The 25397-nt window shown below is 44.4% G+C and overlaps 1 protein-coding gene across 9 annotated transcripts in view; it reads right to left on the bottom strand.

Annotated features, from left to right (window-relative positions):
* FRMD4A (FERM domain containing 4A) overlaps positions 1-25397 on the bottom strand; it is a 418655-nt gene that overhangs the window by 100459 nt on the left and 292799 nt on the right. For all 9 annotated transcript variants that reach the window (XM_083701332.1, XM_083701333.1, XM_083701337.1 and 6 more), the window contains 2 exons: positions 13635-13727; positions 1170-1254 (listed from right to left, as the gene is read on the bottom strand). In XM_083701332.1, the coding sequence (XP_083557458.1) occupies positions 1170-1254; positions 13635-13727 (178 nt within the window). The remainder of the gene's footprint in view (positions 1-1169; positions 1255-13634; positions 13728-25397) is intronic.

Genomic DNA, 25397 nt, shown 5'->3' with positions numbered 1-25397 from the left:
GGTGTCTGCAGAAGACCTTTCTCCTTCTGCAGCTTCCCTTCCCCTCTGGGTATTTGTTTTGTCTCACAGCACAAAGCAGCTGTCCGCCCTTAGCCTAGGGTATTCCAGCTTCAAGCCAGGGAGCCTGGTCATCTGTCAAAACTTTGCACAATGTTCTGCACTTGGGACTGTTTTGTTTTATCCAAGTAACCAGCAACAACAGTCCAGTGGCTTTTTCCTTTTCCTTTTCAAACATCCATAAGGCCAAGAACTTGGACAGAAACTGTTTCATCAGCATTGCATGTAACAATTTTTGTTCTGGTGCATATGGCAAGGTTTCAAGAAATTCGCACGCCTCCCAGTAAACATCTGGGAACAACTGCCCAGTCCTCACACGCAACTCAGAGGCAAGGGTGCCCTCTTCTGATGGATGCCTTCAAAGGAATTCTAACAACTCACTACAGTGCTAAATCCCTCATTTAGCAACCATCTTGACATCCCACTTCAAACAAACAAAAGGGATTTATTCACACTCAGAAAACTGGAGATCTTGAAAGTATGGAGTCCAGACGTCTGCACTGCTGAGAGTACATACTCTTCCTGAACCAACAGAATTGTTTCTTGCAGATTAGCTCATATGATCAAGAATATGACTGCCATCTGGCAATCCAAGGAGATGGTGTTTTCTCCTTACCTAGAAAACAATACTTCTCCAAATTAGAAGTGGTTTGTTACTATGATTGTTAGCTTAGGGAGAGGCAGCATCCCTCAGAGTTAACAGATGTCTGAGAGACAGGTGTTTACAATAATATAATATAATATAATATAATATAATATAATATAATATAATATAATATAATATAATATAATATAATATAATATAATATAATATAATATAATATAATATAATATAATATAATATAATATAATATAATACAATACAATACAATACAATACAATACAATACAATACAATACAATACAATATAATAATATAATTTTATTATTTATACCCTGCCCATCAGGCTGGGTCTCCCCAACCACTCTGGGAGGCTCCCACAGGTAAAGGCAGGCAGGCAGATATATATATATATAGGCAGAGAATCACAGATAGCCAAAGGAGGTACAAACTGGCAGTGCTTATTTTTAAAGAAAGGGCAGCGACATGAAGAAAAAGTGTCAAGGCCTTACCTTGTAAATACAGGACTTGGCATTCAAGAAAAACAACTCAATGGTAGCATTATCCTTTAGATAGGATATGCTTTCAATGTAGAACCTAGAAATGAAATGGAGAAGTCATATAAACACAGGAAAGAAATTGCAGCCACTGAATAAATAGGACCCTGTACAATTTTTTTATTATGTGAAAAATGTGCTCAGAGGAGCCTTGGGGGCTGAGGGAGAGGAATTCTCCTTTTTCTGTTTTAGTTTTAGAGATTGTGTTATGACTCTTGGAAAGATTTGTGTGCCTCTTAAGACATGATCATTCAGAAATGCTGCATGTGTAAATCCCAGCCAATAGGAAAGGCATTAATGCTTGTTTTATTTCACAGGTTGATTTATAGCTCTATAAATATTTTCGGCTGGGATGGTTTTCTTTTTCCTCTGTCCTTGACAATTGTGCTGCTTTGCTTCTTAAGAAATGGTTTCATCCTAGCTTGGGAGTAACTGAAGGGGAGAAGTGACCCCTGAATATAGATTTAAAATGAAAACAGCTGGAAGTACCTGGAGTGCTGAATCTGTGGAATTCCACAACATCATGGGAATGCTGCACAGAAACAAATGCTGCTCACATGAACCTGTATGTAGCTCTGGGAAAGAGCTAGTGCAGTGAGGTGGCTGTGAGCCTTAGGTATGAAACAAAATCTCACCTCTGACCTAGGGAGGGGGAGCAATGTGGTTCAGGTTGCATTTTAATGCAAACCTATCTAATCTGAAAGGGACGCAGGTGGCGCTGTGGGTTAAAGCCTCAGCACCTAGGACTTGCCGATCGAAAGGTCGGCGGTTCGAATCCCTGCGGCGGGGTGCGCTCCCGCTGCTCGGTCCCAGCGCCTGCCAACCTAGCAGTTTGAAAGCACCTCCGGGTGCAAGTAGATAAATAGGGACCGCTTACCAGCGGGAAGGTAAACGGCGTTTCCGTGTGCAGCTCTGGCTCGCCAGAGCAGCTTCGTCACGCTGGCCACGTGACCCGGAAGTGTCTCCGGACAGCGCTGGCCCCTGGCCTCTTGAGTGAGATGGGCGCACAACCCCAGAGTCTGTCAAGACTGGCCCGTACGGGCAGGGGTACCTTTACCTTTACCTTTACCTTTATCTAATCTGAACCTCCTGAAACAAATACGTCAAACAAAACAGCTATCCTTCAAAAGTCACCTTTCTCTGAATTTTGTGATGCAGTTCTTCAACCAAAAAATGGGAACCAAAATGCATGTATTAGAGCAACGTGCATATAAATGAAAATAACATGGGAAAATGCATTTTATTAGAGAAAATGGCTTGCAAAAATGTATTCAACAAATTTCCACACAAAAATGTGTACATTAGAAGAAATGAATGCTAACATGATGGTGAATTTTCATGAGGGTTCTTTTTTTAAAAAAAAACAAACTGCAAATTGAAGAAGAAATATGGTGAGCTGAACTTCCGCCCAGAAAAACAAGAAACTGAAATGAACAGATCTGCCTGCCCATACTCTCCCATGAACTGGCTAGCTATCACCTGCATCGTGGAAATATTCTATATCAGTGGCTCCCAATTAGGGGTCTGGGGACCCCTGGGGGTCCACGGAACTCACCCATGGGGTCTGTGGCCCCATCCCATGCCTCCCCCCAACTATTATTTTGTCATTTTTGCATGGTAATATCACAAATTTTATGGTCTGTTTTAGCACTGTGCGGTTTTTCAGTATATGTAGCAATATATTGTTCCTCTCGTGAGGGCGAGCAGGGCAGCTGAATTCAAGGCATTGCCCATATTGCACGATGATCTCAGCCGATAACGCTGCTGGTCTGAGCTGCCTTCCCTCACGCGGAGAGAGAGCAGGGCAGCTGATCGCCCTCACTTCAAGGCACCTGGCGCTCCCTTCCCCGGGCACGGAGGCAGCGCAGCGCAGGAAAGCAGCAGCCATAGAGAAGGTGCCTCTTCACTAGCTGCTGCTGCTGCTGGCTGCAGCCCCCATCCCCTCCCCCCTTCACCCACCCACCTGATCTCTGGGCGGTTCCTTCCCTCATCTCCACACCTGATCTCCAATTTCAAACATCATGATATATTGGAATATTGTGAGGATTAACTGCTGATTTATCACAATGTTGAAAACAAGATGTTGCTCAGCCCTGGTCTGTTTTCTGGTATACCTAAAATCCTTTGCTTATTAGGGGCTACCCCACATTTTGTTCAAAAAATTGCTTTGCAGATAATCACCATAGAGTTATCAACATTTTCAAAAGTAAGGGGGGCCGTGGCTCGACTTTTGAAAAATAGGGGGTCCTCAGTAATTAGCTAATTGGGAACCACTGATCTATATAGATGCTCTACAAAAATATCAAGGATTGCCATGGTTGTGGCAAACAGTAGTTGATGGTGGCGATTCATTAAACTTTCTAGTCATTTCTTACACAAAAAGTCTCGAAGCAACTTACAACACATTTAAAACATAAGCGCAAGTGAAATATGCTATAATAGAAACACGTTTGAAATACCATATTTTTCTGAGTATTAGACAAGGTTTTTTGACTCAAAAATCATGTCAAAAAACTTGGGTCATCCTATACACGGAAAGAGGTGGGGGAGCTGTGCACCGCCATGGCGCTGCAGGAGGCAACGTGTTCTAGGGAGTGTTTCCTGCAGTGGCGTGGAGGGGGAGCCGCCAGCCAGCTGGTTGGTGCCCGTGCTCTAGGGAGCTTTCCCGCCTGCAGCTTCCCCCCCCAAAAAAAGCTCAGCAACTTTGGGCCATCTTCCCTCATTTTCTTTAAATTTAGTTCCCCAAAATAGGGGGCATCTTATAAACGGAAAAATACGGCACTTGATATACAAGACAGTATAGGAGCCAACTCCTAGGGGCTGTGGTCCCTTCGCCCCCCCCCCAATATCTGAGGAGGCCAGGCCCCCCCTAAGTTGATGAACATGCCATTCAAATGGTGTGCATGAGTGTGACTTGTGATCGATTATGCCAGATGCAGCTTACCTGTCCCCATATTTTATTCAAGTTGGCACCCCTGCAAGATGGTAAGGCACAAAAAGGACCCCACCTTGTCCCAACCCACAACTATGCCTTCATCTGATAGTTTTTGTAAATGCTCCCACCACATCTAGCAGGTGTTATTTATTTATTTGCTTTGACTTGTATTCCACTTTTAAGCCAAGGTTTGTTAACAACAGAATCTAGTGCAAACCACCTGCAGATGGTCATTATTTTGCAGGAAGGATTCAAGTGCATACTGGGAAATTTATGTTTGCACCATTAAAGTGGATTAAAGGGCTGTGTTGCCCAAGCACAACAAATCCACTTTCAAAAGGAATTGGGGCAATGCTACAGCATAGATTTAAAGCATATCCAACACACATTTAATGCACATAAGATGTGTTTTCATACTTTTTGCAGTTTGGAAACAGATGAAGAAATGAGTTGAAAAGTGTGGGATGAATGAATTACTAACAGTATAAACTGTTATAAAGGTATAAACAGCCTTCAAGCAAATCAGGACAATTTTTTTATATAACCAACCCACCCTGCAAACAAAGGGGGGAAAATGCTCAATAAAGACCAATGTGGTTTAACCTGCTGCATAAGCTTTGTGCAAGCAAATCAGGATGACTGCTTAATAAGTACGTCTGGAGGGGTTCAAAGTAAAACAAAATATGGAAATAACAGAAAACTTGCAGTGATCTTTCTCAACATACCTCCTAATCTTTCTCATGGATTCTTAGACATACTAGACCACTTATTCTTTTTACAGAGCTGCTTAGGGTCACCAGATCACAACCCAAATAAGTCTCCAACTCCCTTATAGGCATCGTGTTGCCAGCTTCTCCCACACTGTTCCCTCCTTGGTCCCAGCACCCATCCAGCCCCTTTCCCCACCTGCTAAAACAAAGAGAACTCTCCCTCTGCTAACCCACAGCAGGCAAGAAGCCACAGCCCTGGTCCCAGCCTCCTCCATAACTGCAGGACAGCAGTCAGGGAAGCAGAAGACTCCCTGAGCACAACGTGTGCCTTTTCTTCTGCATGAGAAGTAGGTTATTCACACACAAACACAAACACAAACACACACACACACACACACACACACACACACACCTGACAGAAAAGAGAGCTCTGTTGCATAGGGGCCTGAGCACAAGTGATGAAGCGCTTGGTTCAAATTTCACCCGGGAGGCCATCCTACCAAGGAGCCTCAGGAAAGCCTTTCCTTGGCTCCCTCTTGCTTTGGTGTGTGTGGTGCAGATGCTGCTGCTCTGCCTTCTAAGCCTATGGCAGAGCACGGTGAGAAGCCCAGCAGCTCTCCCTGGACCTCAGAGCTGGATGGGAGAATTACATTAACAACGGCTGTGCATTTCAACCTCTCATTGGAATGTTTCAAATATGCTTCTTACAAACTAGATATCAGCTTAAAAAGAAAAGGAAGGAAGGAGTGCAGATTTGTCCAGTGGCACCTGACCCTGCTTACAGGTGTGAGCTGAAAAAAGACGACGCTCCTGTGGGACACCAGGGGGCAGCATTGCATTTCTTAAACCTACAGTGGAAGCCCGGCTGATGCTCTGAGCAATTCATACAAGACGCTCAGATAAAAAAAGGAGGAAACTCGAAGAAGGCTTTTTTTCAGCCAGAACTCAGTACTGGCACCTCTCAGGTAGGCGCCATTGCCATTCTAAGAGAACGAGGGAGGCGTTCGTGGTGAGTTCTGGCACCTTTTTCCCTAGAAAAACACCACTAAACAAGCATATATCCTCCTGTAGTGAAGAGCTCCACATGATATTTAGGACCTACAAAGAAAACCTCATTCTCCAAATATCTGCAGTGCACATTGTATGTTGGGAAGTTCTTCCAAAATGTGTGTCAATATTAAAACAACAGCAACAACCAAGGGAAAGAATTTTCTTCATTTAAAAGGGGATGGAGCCTTCTAGAGGATCTTTGTGGAAAAGTCTTCTATTGTTCGCTTGGAAAACTGGAAGTTTCATTTATTCACTGTGAATTTATAGCTGGAGATGTAAGAACATTAGAGATGTAGCAGTAGTACAATGGTTTTCTATTTTGTCTGGCAAGAGTTAATAGTTACCTAGGTATTAGCATAAATATTATTTCCATAAGCTCAGTAATGTGACCCCTTTTCATGGAAGTGCTAATTTCTCTTAGTGAAATTTTATAGTATGACAACTTTGTTTTCAGGAAAGGCATTGAAAACATGAATTTCAGCACCTCCCCAGTTTCATATTTTCCATCCCCACCACAGACATTCATTTTCACCATCTGCGCATGTCAGAAACTTACACTAAAAGCACTGGAAATACATCTGAACCTTGTTACGCTTGTTGGTGTAAGGTCTTCAGAGAAAGCATCTCTCAGTTCTGAGACCAGAAGCCTGCTCAACATAAGTCACTCAGTTAATCACTAACAGCTTTGGGTTTTTCATTGCATCCTGTGTTCTCTGCCACATTTACAGTCAAAGGTATTAGTCATGGCATTCAAGATTGTAAAGACTAAGACAATCTATATTAATTTCCAAGCAGCCTAAACAGAACAGAAAGAGCTATTCCTTCAGTTGTGACACACGGAAAAAGTAATGGCTGAAACAGAAGGCAATTTCCTGACAACAGTATCCCTGCTGGCATTTTGACAGAGAAGTTGCCTTGCTAAACAAGATGGCCTTCACTGCGGAATTCCCAGTTCTCGCTTACACTCTCTTTGCCTGCATCTCCTTCCATCCCTAAATGATCGCTTCCCTGGAATCCTCTTCCAGCTCTTCCTTCTGGGGCAAAGGGCTCAGCTCAGCCCAGGCTTGCACTGGGCTACTTTGCCAGTGACTCTTCTGTGGATCCTGCCCACTACTAACACCCTGGAGGCAGGATCCCTTAAGCAATTCCTTCTTTGCAAATTCTGATATGAACTGCCCTGACCCTGCCTCCTCAGCTAACATGGAGGTCAGAAGGCAGTTATCTTGGGTGTGTGTTTGTGTGTGTGTGTGTTGTACTTCCCTGAATTTTGCAGCATCGTTTGGAAGTTGAACGGACTTCTGGAATGGATTCTGTTCGACTTCCAATGTATGACTGTACCGTTTGTGCTGCCAAGATCATATATAAGACCAGTTCTTTTGATAATACATACACAAACATGCATTTTATTTAGAAATGTGTACTTTGAGAGGAAAAATGCATTTGAATATAGCTTTCCTTGTGATTATTTAAAAAAACACATTTTTATTGAAAAACATTTATAAACTACTGGAAAATATTTTAAAATCTGTAAGATTAATATGGAAATGGGACAGAACAGACTCAGGTGAGGAACAGAACTTTAGAAATTGACTCAGGTGAGGAACAGCCTGATCTAGTTCTCCCTCCCTGGAGATAGCTTGAAAACTGGGCTATCCTAACTTGGGTTGCGGGACGCGGGTGGCGCTGTGGGTAAAACCTCAGCGCCTAGGGCTTGCCGATCATATGGTCGGCGGTTCGAATCCCCGTGGCGGGGTGAGCTCCCATCTTTCGGTCCCAGCTCCTGCCCACCTAGCAGTTCGAAAGCACCCTTAAGTGCGAGTAGATAAATAGGGACCGCTTTATAGCGGGAAGGTAAACGGCGTTTCCGTGTGCTGCGCTGGTGCTGGCTCGCCAGAGCAGCTTCGTCACGCTGGCCACGTGACCGGGAAGTGTCTCCGGACAGCGCTGGCCCCCGGCCTCTTAAGTGAGATGGGCGCACAACCCTAGAGTCGGACACGACTGGCCCGTATGGGCAGGGGTACCTTTACCTTTTTAACTTGGGTTGCAGGAGCCCCCACAATTGCTACGTCCCACTATCACAATAAAGATTGTGTACATTATATAGACAGCAGGCCCAGTGGATAAAACCTATCTGCCATTTCATTTACATATGCTGCTGCTGGACAAAATGCAAAGAGCTTGTGCGGGGGGGGGGGGTCGCTGAAAAATAAAGAAAGAGTCAAAGAGCCCCATTGCTGATCTGTTAAGTAGTCAGCTGGAAAGGAATAAGAAAAGCAACAGAAGCCTCCCCCTCTGAGAGCAGGACTCTCTCTATTGATTTTAACATCTAGTGTATCCGTCTTCAGAGGCAAGGAGAGTGGGATCCCTCCAGGCTCCATCCCATTCTCATTTTATTCCAGAACACCAGCAATCAGAACTAATGATGGGCAATTTAGCTTTGGTATGCACATCTCTCGCCAGCTTGCATCTTGTCTTCTGTGTGTGTGTGTGTGTGTGTGTGTGTGTGTGTGTGATTTCCTATTCCAAAGCTGAACACAACCCTACTAAAGGGAGAGGGCGGTTTTCACTCCCAAGCAGGTGTGCAGCCTGGGAGTCATTTTGGACTCACAGCTGTCCATGGAAATGAATGTTAATTCTGTGTCTAGGGCGGCTGTCTACCAGCTCCACCTGCCTGCTCACTGTCTTGCCAGAGTGGTGCATGCTCTGGTTATCTCCCGCTTGGACTACTGCAATGCGCTCTACGTGGGGCTACCTTTGACGGTGACCCGGAAACTACAACTAATCCAGAATGCAGCAGCTAGACTGGTGACTGGGAGCGGCTGCCGAGACCATATAACACCGGTCTTGAAAGACCTACATTGGCTCCCAGTACGTTTCCGAGCACAATTCAAAGTGTTGGTGCTGACCTTTAAAGCCCTAAACGGCCTTGGTCCAGTATATCTGAAGGAGCGTCTCCACCCCCATCGTTCTACCCGGACACTGAGGTCCAGCACCGAGGGCCTTCTGACGGTTCCCTCACTGCGAGAAGTGAAGCTACAGGGAACCAGGCAGAGGGCCTTCTTGGTAGTGGCGCCCACCCTGTGGAACACTCTCCCATCAGATGTCAAGGAAATAAATAACTATCTGACTTATAGAAGACATCTGAGGGCAGCCCTGTTTAGGGAAGTTTTTAATGTTTTATTGTGTTTGGTGTTTTAATTTGCTAGAAGCCTCCAAGAATGTGTGGGACAACCCAGTCAGATGAACAGTACAGTAATAATAGTAACAGTAATAGTAATAGTAATAGTAATAATAATAGCTTTCCCCAGGGTATTTTACTGCTGAATTGGAGAAAACAGCAATCTGTGGAAAAGCCTGATTGCCATTTGCTCCAATTCAGTGATAAAACACTCAGAGAAAGTGCTGGGACAAAAAACCAAACCTGCTTGGACATGGCATTTTAAAGCCCAGACCTGTGCCTAGAAAGTCAGTGCGAAAGGAAGTCTGGATGAGTCCTAAGATGAGAAAAATGTCTCCTGTAATCGAGCTACATGATAATAGGGCCTAGGTCACTATGCTCCTCCCACACCCCGCCATTCCTGTTTCTGGAGATACCTGCATATCTTCTGGAGATAGCAGCATACCTAGCATACCTAGCTATAGTGCCTAGTTGCAGAAGTGAGGGCTGGAAATGCAGACAGAACCTCCTTATCTGAATTACGCCGGCTAAATATTTGCTTTGGACTCTGAGCTTTGTTGTCATTATTTGTAATAGGTGTGGAACCATTTCGTTACACTGCAGTCCATGTTACCCAGAAGTGTTCTCACTTGTTCCGCTGAAGGTTTTAATGATTCCCTCCTCCCGGACTTCTATGTGCAACTTTTGTCGGTGATTGCCAGATCAAGTGGGACGCGGGTGGCACTGTGGGTAAAACCTCAGTGCCTAGGACTTGCTGATCGTATGGTCGGCGGTTCGAATCCCCGCGGCGGGGTGAGCTCCCGTCGTTCGGTCCCAGCTTCTGCCCACCTAGCAGTTCGAAAGCACGTCAAAGTGCAAGTAGATAAATAGGGACCGCTGGTGCTGGCTCGCCAGATGCAGCTTGGTCACGCTGGCCACATGACCCGAAAGCGTCTCCGGACAGTGCTGGCGCCCGGCCTCTTAAGTGAGATGAGTGCACAACCCTAGAGTCAGACACGACTGGCCCATACGGGCAGGGGTACCTTTACCTTTTTACCAGATCAAGTATAGAGGCTGTTTCTAACAAAGAGGTTTCTTTCACAATATAAGAAGTCTCTGAAAGCTTATTTCAGAACTTTCAGCAATGTGAACAGAGCAATTTATTTTGGTTATAGTGAGAGTGAATCATCGCCCTTTTTAACTGAGTAGCTGCATGGGAATATTCCAAGGAAAGCTGGACTTGCTGCATCAAGGAACATTTGGCTTAGATAAATGAGCAAGACATATTGCAAGTTGCTGTTGGCATCTGTCTGCCTCGAGAGACAATGGAGTGCACCTCCAGGGGTAAAGTATTAGTGGAAATAAAATTATAATAGTTTTTTGAAAAAGATACAGCATATATTGTCTCTGTATTTGGAGACGGGCTGCAGCCCAGTGGAAGAGCACATGGAAGAAGCCTCCGGTTCAGTCTGTACCATCTCCAGGTAGAACTGGAAATGATTTCAGTCAGAAACCCAGGAGAGCTGCTACCATCCTGTATAACTAACTGAGTTAGGTAGCCTGATGGTCTGACACCTGCCTTTCCATCTCACAGTGATATGATAAGAGGCAGCTAGCATAACTAAAACACACACCCTATAATATAATGAATGGAAAACAAAAATATAGTCAGAATAGCAGCAAAATTACAAAAAAACAACAACCCTACCAAACAATTTATGGTGGCAGCGGGTGTGGAGTTAAGAAAATCACACAAAAAGTCATCAAAAGTCATAGAACAGAAATGGAGAAAAAATGGATTTCCTGGGTCAGGGAGCTTCAAATCTTGAGCACTGTAACAAGGGGGGGAGGCCCTTTCTTCTTGTACTAGTCAATTTTACATCAGACTGTACAACTGTACAAAAAAAGGCCTCACTGAACGTATTGGACAGGTAAACTTTTTAGGCTTCAAAAGGTACTGACTGGCACTCTGAGGCCAGAAGCAAACAGGTCTTTGGTAGGAAAAAGGAGACAGGCTCCATTAAGAGTCGTGCAGCTGCTCTTGGAACTGGCGGAAGTACAGTATCTAGTTCCTTGGTTATGGTGGTTCAACACCGATGCCCAGAAAACCAATCTCCAAATAATGAATTGGAGACTGAAGATGCAGCAGGTATCCCCATCGCACCCACCTTCTCCTGCCCCGTTTTCTGCTCCCAGGATTCCCCTCTCCTTTCTGTGTTATGTGACAACTACTGTTTCCTGTGACACCCCAGCTGGGCAAACTGTGATTTGCTTCCAGCCCATTCTTCAAATCAGTGGTTTAAAGTCGGTCTGGCAAACCAGTTCCAAGGAAATTCTGTTTGCAGTTCCCTTTAGGTCTCATGGCAACGTATGGCTGAAGGAAACCCAGAAAGAAAGATGGAATCTGCCCATAATAGGGGGAGGACAAGGAGGGAGTGTAAGCCTGCAGCACTTAAATAATGTTCAGGCATCTGTATGAATGTGTGAAGGGTTAGACAAGGGTCGGAAACAGGGTCCCCAGCTGCAGTAGCTGCCCCTCAGACTTCCATGCAATAAGTGCAAAGGTCTGAATCGAAACTCTCAGAAAAACTCCCCCCAAGCAGAATAACCTTGGTTTAGCAGGGTTTCCAATCAGAGGGACAATGTCTAGGCACATGCCATCAAGCATACTATAAAAACACATTCAACCTTTGCCAATATCACGGGACAACTAATGAGAAGCTGGCATGTCTGAGGAGATATGGGGGGCATGACTTGTGTGTGCACCCTTGCCTGCCATAGCTTCATGTATTCACACAAACACAGTCTACATATGTCTTCTTGCACTGAAATTTTCCATCACTAACTTTCTTTTGTCGTGTCACCCACAGGTCTTTTTCCGGTTCTCTCAACGTAACTGCTGGCTCCCTTTTCCATTTTTTACTCCCAACATCATGGCTTCTTCCTGCGCTGAGTTAATCCTTCACCCTCTCATTTTAAATGCTTCCCCAAAGCTCAACACTGCAAATAACACTTACTTTATCACGGCGTCTTTCTTTCCTGCTTCCCTAATATGTTATTCTCCTTGTTTGGGTTAGACTGCAAAAATTGTTTGGGTTTGAGGCTTATGTATGTCCATAAAGATACATTTCTCTGATGGTCAGTATACAAAAAACGACATTTTCATAATTAAACACCATTCAGCCTTCAACTCCTAATTCGTATCTGCTTTTCTAAAGTTCATAACTGCCTGTGCATCTCTCTGCGGTATAACAGAAGAATGACTATGCAGTTATGAACTGTGGAAGGAGAGATATAAATTAGGAGTTTAGGCATTTCCACATATGATATGTGCACAAACATATATTCTCATTTAACTTTCTATGTCTTCCCTCTAAGAATCCTGGCAATCACAGCTTTCACACACATTACTTCAACCATCCTTACTGATATTAAAAGATTATAAATATTATACAAATAAATACTACAAATATACAACTCATTATATTTATTTTTCATATTTATACTCCACCTCTCTGCTCTAAGTGAAAATACCCAAATCAGGTATATAAGCCGGTAAGATAAACCAGAATCATTGCCCATCAAAGAGGAGGATGTACAGTGAAGGGAATGTCAGCTTGTCTAAAGCCATCTAAAGCGTTTGAGGTGAGATCTGAACATGAACCTCAGCACCATCTGTGCCACCCTTCCTCCCAGGGCGGTTCACAACACAGTAAAATGCAACCACCACAAACATCCACAACTATGTATCTAAAAACCAAAGGACATAATGCAGCAGACAATGATACTAAAACTGTTGGGCTATGGAATCCATTTATGCCCCCAAAGCCAGCAGAAACCGATACATCTTCAGTTGATGCCTAAAAGTGGTCAGTGTGGAGACAAATATACTTCCCTGGGACGGGACTTCCACAATTGGGAAGCTGCCACTGAGGAGGTCCTCAGGACATATCCCAACCATCTTGAAGCTCGGGTTGTCCTGTTGTTCAGGGCTACGTACCTCAGTACCAACACCTGGGTTCTCACTGGCAGCCAGCACAAGGCTTTATTGTTTGGTGAAATGCCCTTTTGTAGCCTCAAACTTGCAGCAGCATAGGAAGCTATCTTATTCTGAGTCAGTCCTACACTGACTGGCAGCTCATTTCTTGGGTAGCTGCTGTTGTTCTGTCTACATGCTGGGGATTTGATGTGGGACCTTAAACATGCAAGGCACATGCCCTACCATAGAGCTGTGGCCCTTCCCCATTCTGTGCCCTAGTGATTTTCTGCAGTGGGAACTTTTTGGCTCCTTACGTTTCCGTGCGCTGCTCTGGTTCTCCAGAAGCGACTTAGTCATGCTGGCCACATGACCTGGCAGCTGTCTGTGGACAAACATTGGCTCCCTTGGCCAGTAAAGCAAGATGAGCGCGACAACCCCAGAGTTGTCCATGCCTGGACCTAACGGTCAGGGGTCCCTTTACACTTTACCTTACCCTTTCTAAACAACACCAACTCTGAACTTACTACAAGAACAAAAATGCAAAAACATGCTGTGGTACATTCTGAGAGATGCCAAAACATATACTCACCTGACGCAAAAGTACAAAACAACCGGTCCCGACTTTTTGGGGAAGTCGTGTTCCAGCACCCTGCGGTCCAGCTGAAGCCAGTTCAGGTGGCCCCTGATGAAGGTAAGAGACAAAGGGATGGAAGTGAAACAAGAGGTTTCTTCCTCCTACCTATTTTGACTGAGACTGTAGATATAATAATGCAGCTGAGAAAGTGGCTTCTCTCACTTACTGTATTTGAGGAATACATGCAACATTGCTGTGGGAATGGTAGGGCTGTCACTTCAGGCTTAAATGTTTAACATGTGAAGCTCACCTTGTCAGAGTGAGGACTGGAGATGTACAATGCAAAGAGGCAGAACCAAAGAGATAAGCGCTTTTGCCCTTTATTGCAGCCTTGCCACCCTTGGCATGACTATATAATGGAAAGTCTGTCAGGCTTTCCATTAAAAGTTGCTACTGCTAGGAGTTTATACAAGGTCTGTACTATTTCACTGCAGGCTAAAACACAGCCAAACAATGTCTCAGATATTTTATTTGCCACCCAGTATGTCTGAAACGGCCTTGCAAATAGAGCCTGCCAAGTTGCCTTTCAAGAGCTTTCAAAAACACAGCTGCTTCTCTCTCTCTCTCTCTCTCTCTCTCTCTCTCTCTCTCACACACACACACACACACACACACACACACTGTAGTTACCGGTACTTCATGCTGCTCTCAGTTTGCTTTACACCATTTTCCCTTGTAAAGACTCATGGGTTCTGCACACCCAGTTCCAACCTGAGGCATCTTGTGGTGATCACAGAAGTTGGGGAGTCTCAGAGGGTGGTGGCTTTTGGTCTCCTTACAGAGGCATCTTTGCATTGAGCCTTCCCGCCATCTTTTCTGTTCACAGAGTGTCCCAATAACTAGCAAAAGCTGCTGACCAAAGAGCATAGCGGGACAAAAGCAGCAAGTGAGAATGCCACATACAACAATGCCTCTCTCTCACCACTGACTCCAACCCAATTTATTCTCTTGCATTTATACCTCATGGCATTTACTGGGTGGAAAGACTATTCCTCTGCATATTTTCTGAATTGCAAATGAAGGACAATTAACTCTTTCTAGTCCGTGGATCATGGGGAGCCTTCTCATTGCAAAGCTATTAACAACACGCAATCATGGAAACAAAGAAGTTCTGGTGGGGAGATCCCATCAGTGCAATGGATACGTTTGGGACAGCTCATTTGGCCAAGCGGCAGGGAAGAGTATGGCTGTGCCCCCCCCAGGCCCCTTTGGTTACAACCCTCGCTCTTGGGTTTCTGAGTTGAGAGGTTTTTGTTGTCACCTCTGTCTGCCATCATGAAACATTCTTTTAGATATTAGTACATTTTAACTCTCCTGCAGCATATACAGTATGCATTTTCTTTTCTTATGATTATGGAGTAGTTCTTTTAATTTCTGAGGCAGACTTAACTTCAAAAACACCACCAACATATTCACAAGTACCTCCTGCAGAAGTGGAGCGCACAGGAACATGGCCAATTTGTTCTTACTTATCTGGGCACATCTGTGGCACAGACACACTCTTACTTTAACAGAAAGTGGAATATTAAACATTATCCATATGCAACCCCAACTTACCGCAAATAAATATGGTAGTTTATATGTGTTTTACTGTGCAGTTCTATGTATAACTGTAAAGATTACTTCACTTTGAAAGGTGTTGTTAATATTGCCAGTACAGAAAAGGAGAGTGACATGCTCCTTGCCAAATGTTAAAAAATGGCAACATTTGCCTTAATTACAAGATCACCAATGGTTGTGATCTAGTCCTGAAAGTCCACTGATAGCATAGTCTACGATAACTTTGAACCAGGACAACACCCATGTATACCAGGAACTCTCTGAAGACCACTGAGAAGGAGAATGGCTCTATGAAGAGCAGCCCGGGCCTCTGAGAGAGAAGCCTCACTGGGGTCCCATGCAGCCCCTCCAAGGTTATTTGTTTTCCTCGAGACGCTCACTGCAGAAGCCACAGAATACAGAGGATGCTCAATGGTGCCACACAATAGACAACATCCTTTCTTTAGATGGTGATGAGGGGTGGAGGCCCTGCTACCTCAGCTCTGGGGAGCATGTGGACCTCCAAATGTTGTTGTGCTCCAACTCCTCTCAGCCCTAGCCAGCCTAGCACGGTCAATGGTGAAAGATGAGAGAGGTGGTAGCCTAGCAAACTTTGGAGAGGCTACACGTTCCTCATCCCTGCACTACTGTCTCTGTTTCCAGTGCCAGGTGGCCGGCTGCTGCAACTCATTCCCAGCAGGCTCTGCATAATGACCTGACAAAGCATGATACTACACAACCTAAATTTGCAGAGGAGCAGAATTTCCCTCCCCCACAACCTGCTGCATACTTCTTTTGGATATAGCCTGACCCTAAAGTTAATACTGTGAAATGTTTCTAAGATCTTTCAAACATGAAGATTCTTCTTTTCACTTTCATAGCATGGCAATCTCATTCTGGTCACGCAGTATGAAGTAATGACCCGATATCACCAAAAGGAGCTATTAAGTCACCAACACAAAGGTTGTTCCCATTGATTTTCCATTCAGGTTGTCATGAGGCAGCGCAACTAATGAATGGAAATCCCCAGTACAAATCATTTCTAAATAAATTACACCTGTAGAGATTTTCCTCTGGAGTCAAAGAATTACTTTCATACGACATAGTTTAGGGCTGCTCTCACAAGCCTCCCCCTTTGTTTAAACACTCAACCTATACCAGTAAAAGTGGGTTTTTTCCAGGTTCTCAATGGGATCAGATTTGTTTTTTAAATAAAAACTAGTTGGTGGACCCAATGTTATTTTTCTAGAAAGCGAGGTGCCAGAACTCACCATGAATGCCTCTCTTGTCCTTTATAACAGCAATGGCGCCCACCTGAGAGGTGGCGGAGCTGAGTTCTGGCAAGTCCCAGCTGAAAAAAAGGCCTGGGTGGACTGTTGATTTGTATTTTAATTAAAAATACCACAGTATTTTGACAGAGAGGTCCTTGGAGCATTTTTCACTGACAGCAATTTTGCTTGTGGAGGTAGCCTTTTCTGGAGAGCTGCACTCCTTCTGAGGGAGCAGGGGTGCCCCGAGGGGTGCTCCTAGAAACATCTTTGCCCACAGAGATCCAAGTGGCCTCCACAGCAAAGGCCACATCACCAGCTGGACAGATGTGACTTGTCTACTGTGAGTCATGTGTTGGTAACCTCATGTTTATCTTAATGCAAAGCTTTCTATACAGCTGGCCCAGAGGCTTAAGCTAGTGCAGAATGACTTAGCTCTGCATGTGAATGATGCCCCTTATCCAACACATATCCTGCCAGGGCAACCAGTCCTAAGGAATTGGCACTTGTACGTGGGTGGCACTGTGGGTTAAACCACAGAGCCTAGGACTTGCCAATCAGAAGGTTGGCGGTTTGAATCCCTGTGACGGGGTGAGCTCCCGTTGCTCGGTCCCTGCTCCTGCCAACCTAGCAGTTCGAAAGCATGTCAAAGTGCAAGTAGATAAATAGGAACCACTCTGGTGGGAAGGTAAACGGCGTTTCTGTGAGCTGCTCTGTTTCGCCTGAAGCGGCTCTGTCATGCTGACCACATGACCCGGAAGCTGTACGCCGGCTCCCTTGGCCAATAAAGTGAGATGAGTGCCACAACCCCAGAGTCAGTCACGACTGAACCTTTTTACCTATTAATCATTGGGTCTGTTTTAAGGCCTTGCTACTTACGGAAGCTGCCCAGAGTGGCTGGGGCAACCCAGTCACATGGCAGCAAATGATAGATAGCTAGATATAGATAGATGATATACATGATAGATGAAAGATAGATAGATATAGATAGATATCTAGGTAGATAGATGGGTAGGTAGATGATAGATAGATAGATGATAGATAGATAGATAGATAGATAGATAGATAGATAGATGATAGAGATAGACAGACAGACAGACAGACTCAGATAGGTAGCCGTGTTGGTCTGCCATAGTCAAAACAAAAAAAATTCCTTCCAGTAGCACCTTAAAGAATATCTGAAGAAGTGTGCATGCACACGAAAGTGTGTATCTGAAGTGTGTATCTGAAGAAGTGTGCATGCACACGAAAGAAGTGTGCATGCACACGAAAGTGTGTATCTGAAGAAGTGTGTATCTGAAGAAGTGTGCATGCACACGAAAGCTCATACCAAGAACTGACTTAGTTGGTCTTTAAGGTGCTACTGTAAGGAATTTTTTTTTGTTTAGACAGACAGACAGACAGACAGACAGATGGTAGTATTAAACTCTGGACCATGTGACTTGAAAGACCATCTTCCCCTCCACTGCCTGGTAAAGACATTAAGATGAACAAATGGAACCCAGTTACTCTTGCTGCAACCTGAGGATTATTGACTTATGATAACATGCAGATGGGCCTTTTCACTGATAGCACCACTGTGGTCCAATGCTCTCCTTGATAAAATATGAGAGGCCCTATCACGATTGGAATTCCTGCAGGGTTTTTAAGAGGCATCTATTTACGTAGGTATTCCTTTGATCTTTTAACCTCAACCTGAACCCCCTAGTTTGTTTTAGTTGCTGTTATAACTGTTTTCATTTTGGCGTTGTTTTAATGGGCTTGTTCATTGTGTATTTTAATTACATTTGTTTACATTTTTGTAATTGGTTTTCTGGTTATAAACCACTTAGAAGCCAATTTGACCACTTCCCAGCCCACAGGTCCTAAGAGAGTTTCTCCATACAAAACATATATGTAAAGTTCTTTCTTCATGCCACAGTGCAACCAATGCCAGCAATGCTGGAGCTGTTCTTGGTGGACTTTACCTGAGAAGACTGTGTGATATTTTACCATGAAAATAAATTGGTTAAACATTTTGAAGATACTAATTGAATATTGATTATTTTCCAGCATCTCCTGGGCTCCTTTTGTTCTAGTCACTGCATGATAAATGGTTAACTATATCAGACTCTGTCCTCTTAAGAACCTTACATTCTAAATCTAGTTACAGTTCCATGTAAAAAACAGATGGAAACAGGAAGCAGATTTCCATTTTTCTTGACGCAACAATTTGTATTTCAGTTTCACCTGGCAGTCCATTGGGTGCACATGATTACAACTTCTACAGTTTCATCATTTATCCACATGCTTGCAGTAAAATTTAAATGAACACAGGACTTCAATAAATTGTGTCAGGTTTCTATACCTCATGGTTGCAGGGACACTTTGAACGGTGTCTATAGAAATCAGAAATCAGACTTGCTGTAAGATAGTAAGGGGCTGATCAGGGACCAACAACAAGGTTGGCAGAAGTCTTCAGGTGATGGAGCTGCTCTTGTCCTAGTAGGTGGGGCTACCTGCCATTCTCTCCATATTATTATCATTTATTGAATTTATATACCACCCTATACACAGGGGTCACAGGGGAGTTCACAGAATAAAATCAAGATATAAAACCACAAAATACCTAATACAAATAAAAACAACAACCCAATAGCGCCCCCCCAAAAAACCAGATTTTAAAAGGGCATAGGATATAAATCGGATCAACCAAAAGCCTGGTTAAAAAGGGATGGTTTTGCCTGGAACCTAAAGGTGTGTGATGAAGGCACCAGGCAAACTTCCCTGGGAACAGCATTTCACAGACAGGGAGCCACTACAGAGAAGGTCCGTTCTCATGTTGTTACCCTCCACACCTCGCAAGGAAGAGGCACACAGGGGAGGGTCTCAGAGGGTGATCTCAGGGTCTGGGTAGGTTCATATGGAAAGAGGTGGTCCTTGAGGTATTGCAGTCCTGAGCAATTTAAGACCTTATAGACCAAAACCAGCACTTTGAATTGGGCCCGGAAACTAATTGGTAGCCAGTGCAGTTGGACCAGGATCGGTGTAATATGCTCAAACCGTCTTACTCTGGTGAGCAACCTGGCCACTGAATTCTGCACCAGCAGAAGTTTTGAACCCTCTTCAGAGGCAGCCCTATGTATAACACATTGCAGTAATCTAACCTTGAGGTTATCAGTGAGGCATCTAATCATAAGCCTGCATTTTTTATCAAAACTTATATGTTTGATCAGGGCTTGTATTTTAAAATGAGCTTAAAGATTTTCAAATGTTTCATGCCAGGCAGAAGACTAAAAAACCTTGGCAAGATGTTTTTCCTCCTAGACAAGGGGCCCCCCTGATTTATAGCAGAAAACACTTCTCAAAGTCGTAAAAAGGGAATTACAGGCTGAGAGCGAGGACACTGACCCTACATATTACAGAAGATAAAAAAGGCTGAGAAAACATAATTAGGAGTGGGTAAATAGTAAAATAACACCATGTGTCTCCCATTAAAACTTGAGCCATATTTTCCTAAGGTTGAAAGGTCAAGAGCAAATTGAAAAGCAACTGGTCTGGCTGGCAGAAAGAGAGCATTTTTGGAAAGTCTTTTCTAAAGCTGTTTCTTTCTTAAACTGAGATCCTTTTAAGATTTCTTTTCCTTTTAAAAGGTTATTTATGTATTAAATATATTGGCTTAAATGTAATTATGCAAAGGATCTAGAAAGAAAGAAATGTTAAATTCTTATTTCATAGAGTCATATTGCAATAGGAGACCAGAGGGGCAAATGAGCCCAGCCTCCTGCCAGACAGGAGACGCCATCGAGCACTCCTGATATATGGTTGTCAGGCCTTTTGTTTAGAAACCTCCAAATGAAGGAGATCTTTCAGTGTTGATGTGAACTCAAGATCCTTGAAGATAAAAAGTTAAGATTAACCATCTGTTTTGGAAGGCAATAGGGCAAGGAGGGCAAGAGGTGAGCTGGTAATTAAGATTCCTTGTTGAGACACATGTAAGATATATTACTACTTATTTGTCATTTATAGATATAAGAATATATAGCTCCTTGTGTCCCATAAAAGGACAAAAGGAAATGGGTGTATCTTTTGTGATTGGTTCTAGCAAACAGCCAATAGGAATTTCAACCAGGCTGATTGGACAGAGGCAGCCACAGGAGGAGCAAGGGGGCTGGATTAAGGAAATATAAGTGCTGGCCAGAATGGCAGGAGGCCAGGCCAGAGCTTGGTAACCATATACCACTGTGCCTCTCATTTATTTGTCTGACAAATAAATTACTATTTTAATTTCTCTATTGCTGCGTTGAATATTTCATTCCAGCTAAGCGTTAACCACAAGCAGGGTGCTACATTTTATGGTGCCCCTGTGACTCGGATAAGTGGTCTGCTGGAACGCAGCCCCTTCGCCCTACTGGGCAGGGTACAAGAGAGAGGACCTCTAAACTGCTTACCCAGCGCGCACTGGTACATTTTTCCAGGGGGAACGCAGAAGTCTCGTCTGTCTGATACCCTGCTCACTGGCGGCGACGGACCGGGGGGAACCAGAGAAATAAACAGGGAACCAACCAAGGGTAAGTGCACAAAGGGATTTGAGGCCCTCCAATTAATTGGGAGGAAGAGAAGTCTTGATCAAACTTCTGCGTCTCAGTAAGGGGGAACTGAGTACGCTAGGTGGTTGGGTACATCAGATGTTGGTCTGGTGGAGGAAAAGGGAAAAATTGGGAGGTAGAGTGTGGTGAAGTATCTAGCGCATTGTATGTGTGAGAAAGTACAGAACAATCTGTAGCTGACCTGAGTGTGGAGTGGGTAGTACTTCGGTTCCCAGTGAGGCGACTCCATCTGGGCAAGGAACCTCACGAAGCAAGTGTGTGAGTGACTGAGTGGATACTTCACAGGGCCATACAATGGGAGTTGGGGGTTCAAAGGGGGGAAATACACCTCTTGAATGTATGGTAAATAATTTTAAGAAAGCCTTCTCAGGGGCATATGGAGTCAAAATGACGCCAGAGCGCTTGAGAACGTTATGTGAATTAGAGTGGCCAAAACAAAATACTGGATGGCCATCTCAGGGAACCTTTGATATAAATTTAGTAAGCAAACTTTGGACTGATATCGCCAAAGAAACTGGAGGGTGCCCAGAACAATTTTCATATATAGATTCTTGGCTGAGCACATTAAATAATAATCCTCCATGGATAAGGAAATGCAAAGTCAAACGATGCAAATTATTGGCTGTAAAAGCCGAAGCTAGGAAAGGAATCTTGCCAAATAAACTCAAACCCATTTTTGAGGGGCCAGAGGAAGAGGTGCTTTCACCTCCACCCTATGCGCCACGCCGAGGGGAGCCTAATCCAAACACTCCACCAGTTGTAACCCCAAGGCAAGAAACTGGAATGAATAATGGGGGTGGAGTCACAGAGCTTGATTCCTTGATAGATTATGATAAATATCTTCAGGAGGCATTGGAGTCCTATAATAAAGCCCAAGCAGAAGTGGTTATTCCACCTGTGACTCCTAATAGACCTCCATCTACAGTCTCCTTTAGTGGAACAACTGATTGCCCACCCCAAACCCCTGTACATCCAAGTCCCAGAGAAATATTACAGAAGTTACAGTGAGACCTTGATCGGTCAGCAAGCAATACAGCCAGGCGTATAAAGCTGCTAAAAGAACGCCTTGGGACAGATACCATCCCCTATGATTTGAGGCCCCTAGAGCAAAGTGAAGAGAAAGGTCACGTAGTAGCCCCTCTTAGAAGAGTATTTGATGCACTTGAGGAGCCTGTGCTGGTTAACGGGCAACCCGGACCACGGCCACCTCGAACTTCGACCCTGCAATATATTCCATTCACGACTACGGATCTGATGAATTGGAAAACACACACCCCATCTTTCGCAGAAAAACCTCAGGCTATGATGGACTTGGTGACTTCAATAGTAAATACTCATAGTCCTACTTGGACAGATTGTCGCCAGCTCCTAAATACTCTTTTCACCACTGAGGAAAGGAGAGACATAATTGAAAAGGCACAGATATATTTGCGTGAGCAGGCCAGAGTGGGAAATATTTTTAATATTGATCGTCATCTTCAGGACAACTTTCCCTTGGAAGATCCTAATTGGGATCCAAACAATGCAATTCACCTGGCCAGACTTACCACCTACCGCCAGACACTTGTGCAAGGTATCCGCAGGGCATGCCAGAAGCCCACTAATATGTCTAAAGTCTCAGAAGTAGAACAGAAACCAAATGAGAGTCCGGGAGACTTTTTAGAGAGGCTGCAGGAAGCCTATCGTATATGGACTCCTTTTGACCCTGAAGCCCCTGAAAACAGCAGAATGATTACTGCTACGTTTGTGGCCCAGTGCGCTTCTGACATTCGTAAGAAAATTCAGAAATCAGAAGGATGGGAAGGGATGCTGATGAGCCAAATTATGGCCATTGCACGCCGAGTTTATCGGAATAGGGATGAGGCTGAGAAACAAGAGAAGAAGAAGTGGCAGAAGGAAAAGATGGTAATGCTAGCCACAGCAGTGAAGCAAGACTACCGCCCCTTAAATGGAGGGCGAGGGCGAGGAAGGAATCCACCACTGGGAAGGAATCAATGTGCGAATTGCAAGAAGGAGGGTCACTGGAAGCGGGAGTGTCCTGAACCCTTGAGGTTGGAAGAAGTACGCCCAGGCCCAGGCCCAGGCTCCGGCCCAAGAAACCAGGGACGGGGACGGGGAATGATCCGAGATGGAAGATATCAGAGACCTGGACAAGGACGGAGTAGAGACAATTTCATTGGACTGGCAGAAGAGGATTGTACCCAAGACTAGGAATGACCGGACTCCATAAAGTTAGGCTTCCAGGAGCCCACGGTCACGATTCAATTAGGGAGCCATTTAATAGACTTTATGATTGATACTGGGGCTGAATACTCAGTACTCCCAGAACTATTGCAGAAAAAGGCATCCAAAAGTGTAGTCATTAAAAGTGCCACTGGACAGTCAGCTAAGAGGTCTTTCCTCCAACCTTTGGAATGCCAGATTGGGGGACATCGTTTAACCCATCAGTTTTTGTATATACCTGAGTGTCCAATACCTCTCTTAGGCAGAGATATGCTGTCCAAATTGCAGGCCCAAATCACCTTCACTCCTCGAGGTCCAGAAATGAAACTGCCATCAAAAGCAGCAGGAATAATTACCCTCTCAGTACCTAAGGAACAATCATGGCGTCTAATGTCAGCCTTGCAAGTCCAACCCACATTGGATACAGAATTAAACAAGCTCCTCCGAACTCTACAGGTGCCACCAGGAGTATGGGCCGAAAATAGCCCACCAGGAATGGCTAAGAATATAGCTCCAATTGTAGTAACCCTAAAACCTATGGCTACCCCTGTATCTGTAAAGCAATATCCCTTACCCCGGCGAGCAGCAGAGGGCATCCAGAAACATTTGGACCGCCTATTAAAATATGGTCTGCTTAAGCCCTGCCAATCAGAATGGAACACACCCCTTTTGCCTGTTCGAAAACCTGGGACAGATGAATACAGGCCAGTACAGGACTTGAGGCTCGTAAACCAGGCTATCGAGACCTTGCACCCAAATGTACCAAACCCATATACCTTGCTGAGTTTGATCCCACCAGAAGCAACATTTTTTACTGTATTGGACTTGAAAGATGCATTCTTCTGTTGCCGGCTGGCACCACAGAGCCAACCTATATTTGCCTTCCAGTGGGAAGACCCTTTGACAGGAACAAAAGGCCAGCTAACCTGGACAAGATTGCCCCAGGGATTTAAAAATTCCCCAACTTTATTTGGCACTGCCTTGGCGAAGGATCTAACAAGTTACCCCTCAATACCGGGAGAAAAGGTGGTTCTGCAATATGTGGATGATCTTATACTAGCGGCAAAGGATTTTGATACCTGTAAAGGAGGGACAGAGGAACTGCTCCACTTGCTCGGGGAAGCTGGCTACCGAGTTTCCCAGAAAAAGGCACAGTTATGTTTAGAAAAGGTCAAATATTTGGGCTTTGACATCTCACACCAACAACGAGCATTGAGACCAGAGAGGAAAGAAGCTATTTGCCTTATCAAGGAACCTACCACAAGAAAACAACTTAGAGGATTCCTGGGAACAGCAGGGTTCTGTAGACTATGGATACCTGATTTCAGCAGTCTGGCCAAGCCCTTACATGAAAGCACTCGAGGTGCAGAAAAGGACCCATTCGTATGGGGACCTGAACAGAAACAAGCCTTTTTAGTTATCAAACGACGACTTATGGAGGCCCCAGTCCTTGGATTGCCTAATTCGGAAAAACCCTTTCAGCTGTATGTACATGAACAGAATGGGATTGCAGCGGCAGTCCTGACCCAGAGATTAGGAAGTTGGAACCGTCCAGTAGCTTATTTGTCTAAACAATTGGACTCAGTAGCAAAAGGATGGCCTCCATGCCTAAGGGCAGTAGCGGCCACTGCAAGCCTTGTCAAAGAAGCTGATAAATTTACCTTCGGCCAGACGATGTATGTGAATGTACCTCATGCTGTTCTGACACTCATGGAATATAAGGGTAGTTATTGGCTAACGAACCCAAGGATGGCTAGATACCAAGGCCTATTGTGTGAAAATCCCAGGACTCATCTACGAGTAGTGAATATGCTCAATCCAGCGACTTTGCTGCCCCTACCAGAGGTAGATGATGAAGAATCACATGATTGTCTCCAAATAATGGATGAAGTTTATTCCAGTAGACCTGATCTGAAAGATGAGCCATTGAAAAATCCAGATGTTGTATATTATACTGATGGTAGCAGTTACCTGCATGAAGGTGCCAGACGAGCAGGATATGCTGTGGTCACCAATGAGGAAGTTGTGGAAGCTGAAGCTTTGCCTGCTGGCACCTCAGCACAAAAAGCTGAACTTATAGGTTTAACTAGAGCTCTGCA

Source organism: Podarcis gaigeae (assembly GCF_964106915.1).
Source record: "Podarcis gaigeae genome assembly, chromosome: 10".
NCBI lineage: Eukaryota > Metazoa > Chordata > Lepidosauria > Squamata > Lacertidae > Podarcis > Podarcis gaigeae.
The sequence above is the reverse complement of the archived record's forward strand: the minus strand, read 5'-3'. Positions and strand labels throughout refer to the sequence as shown.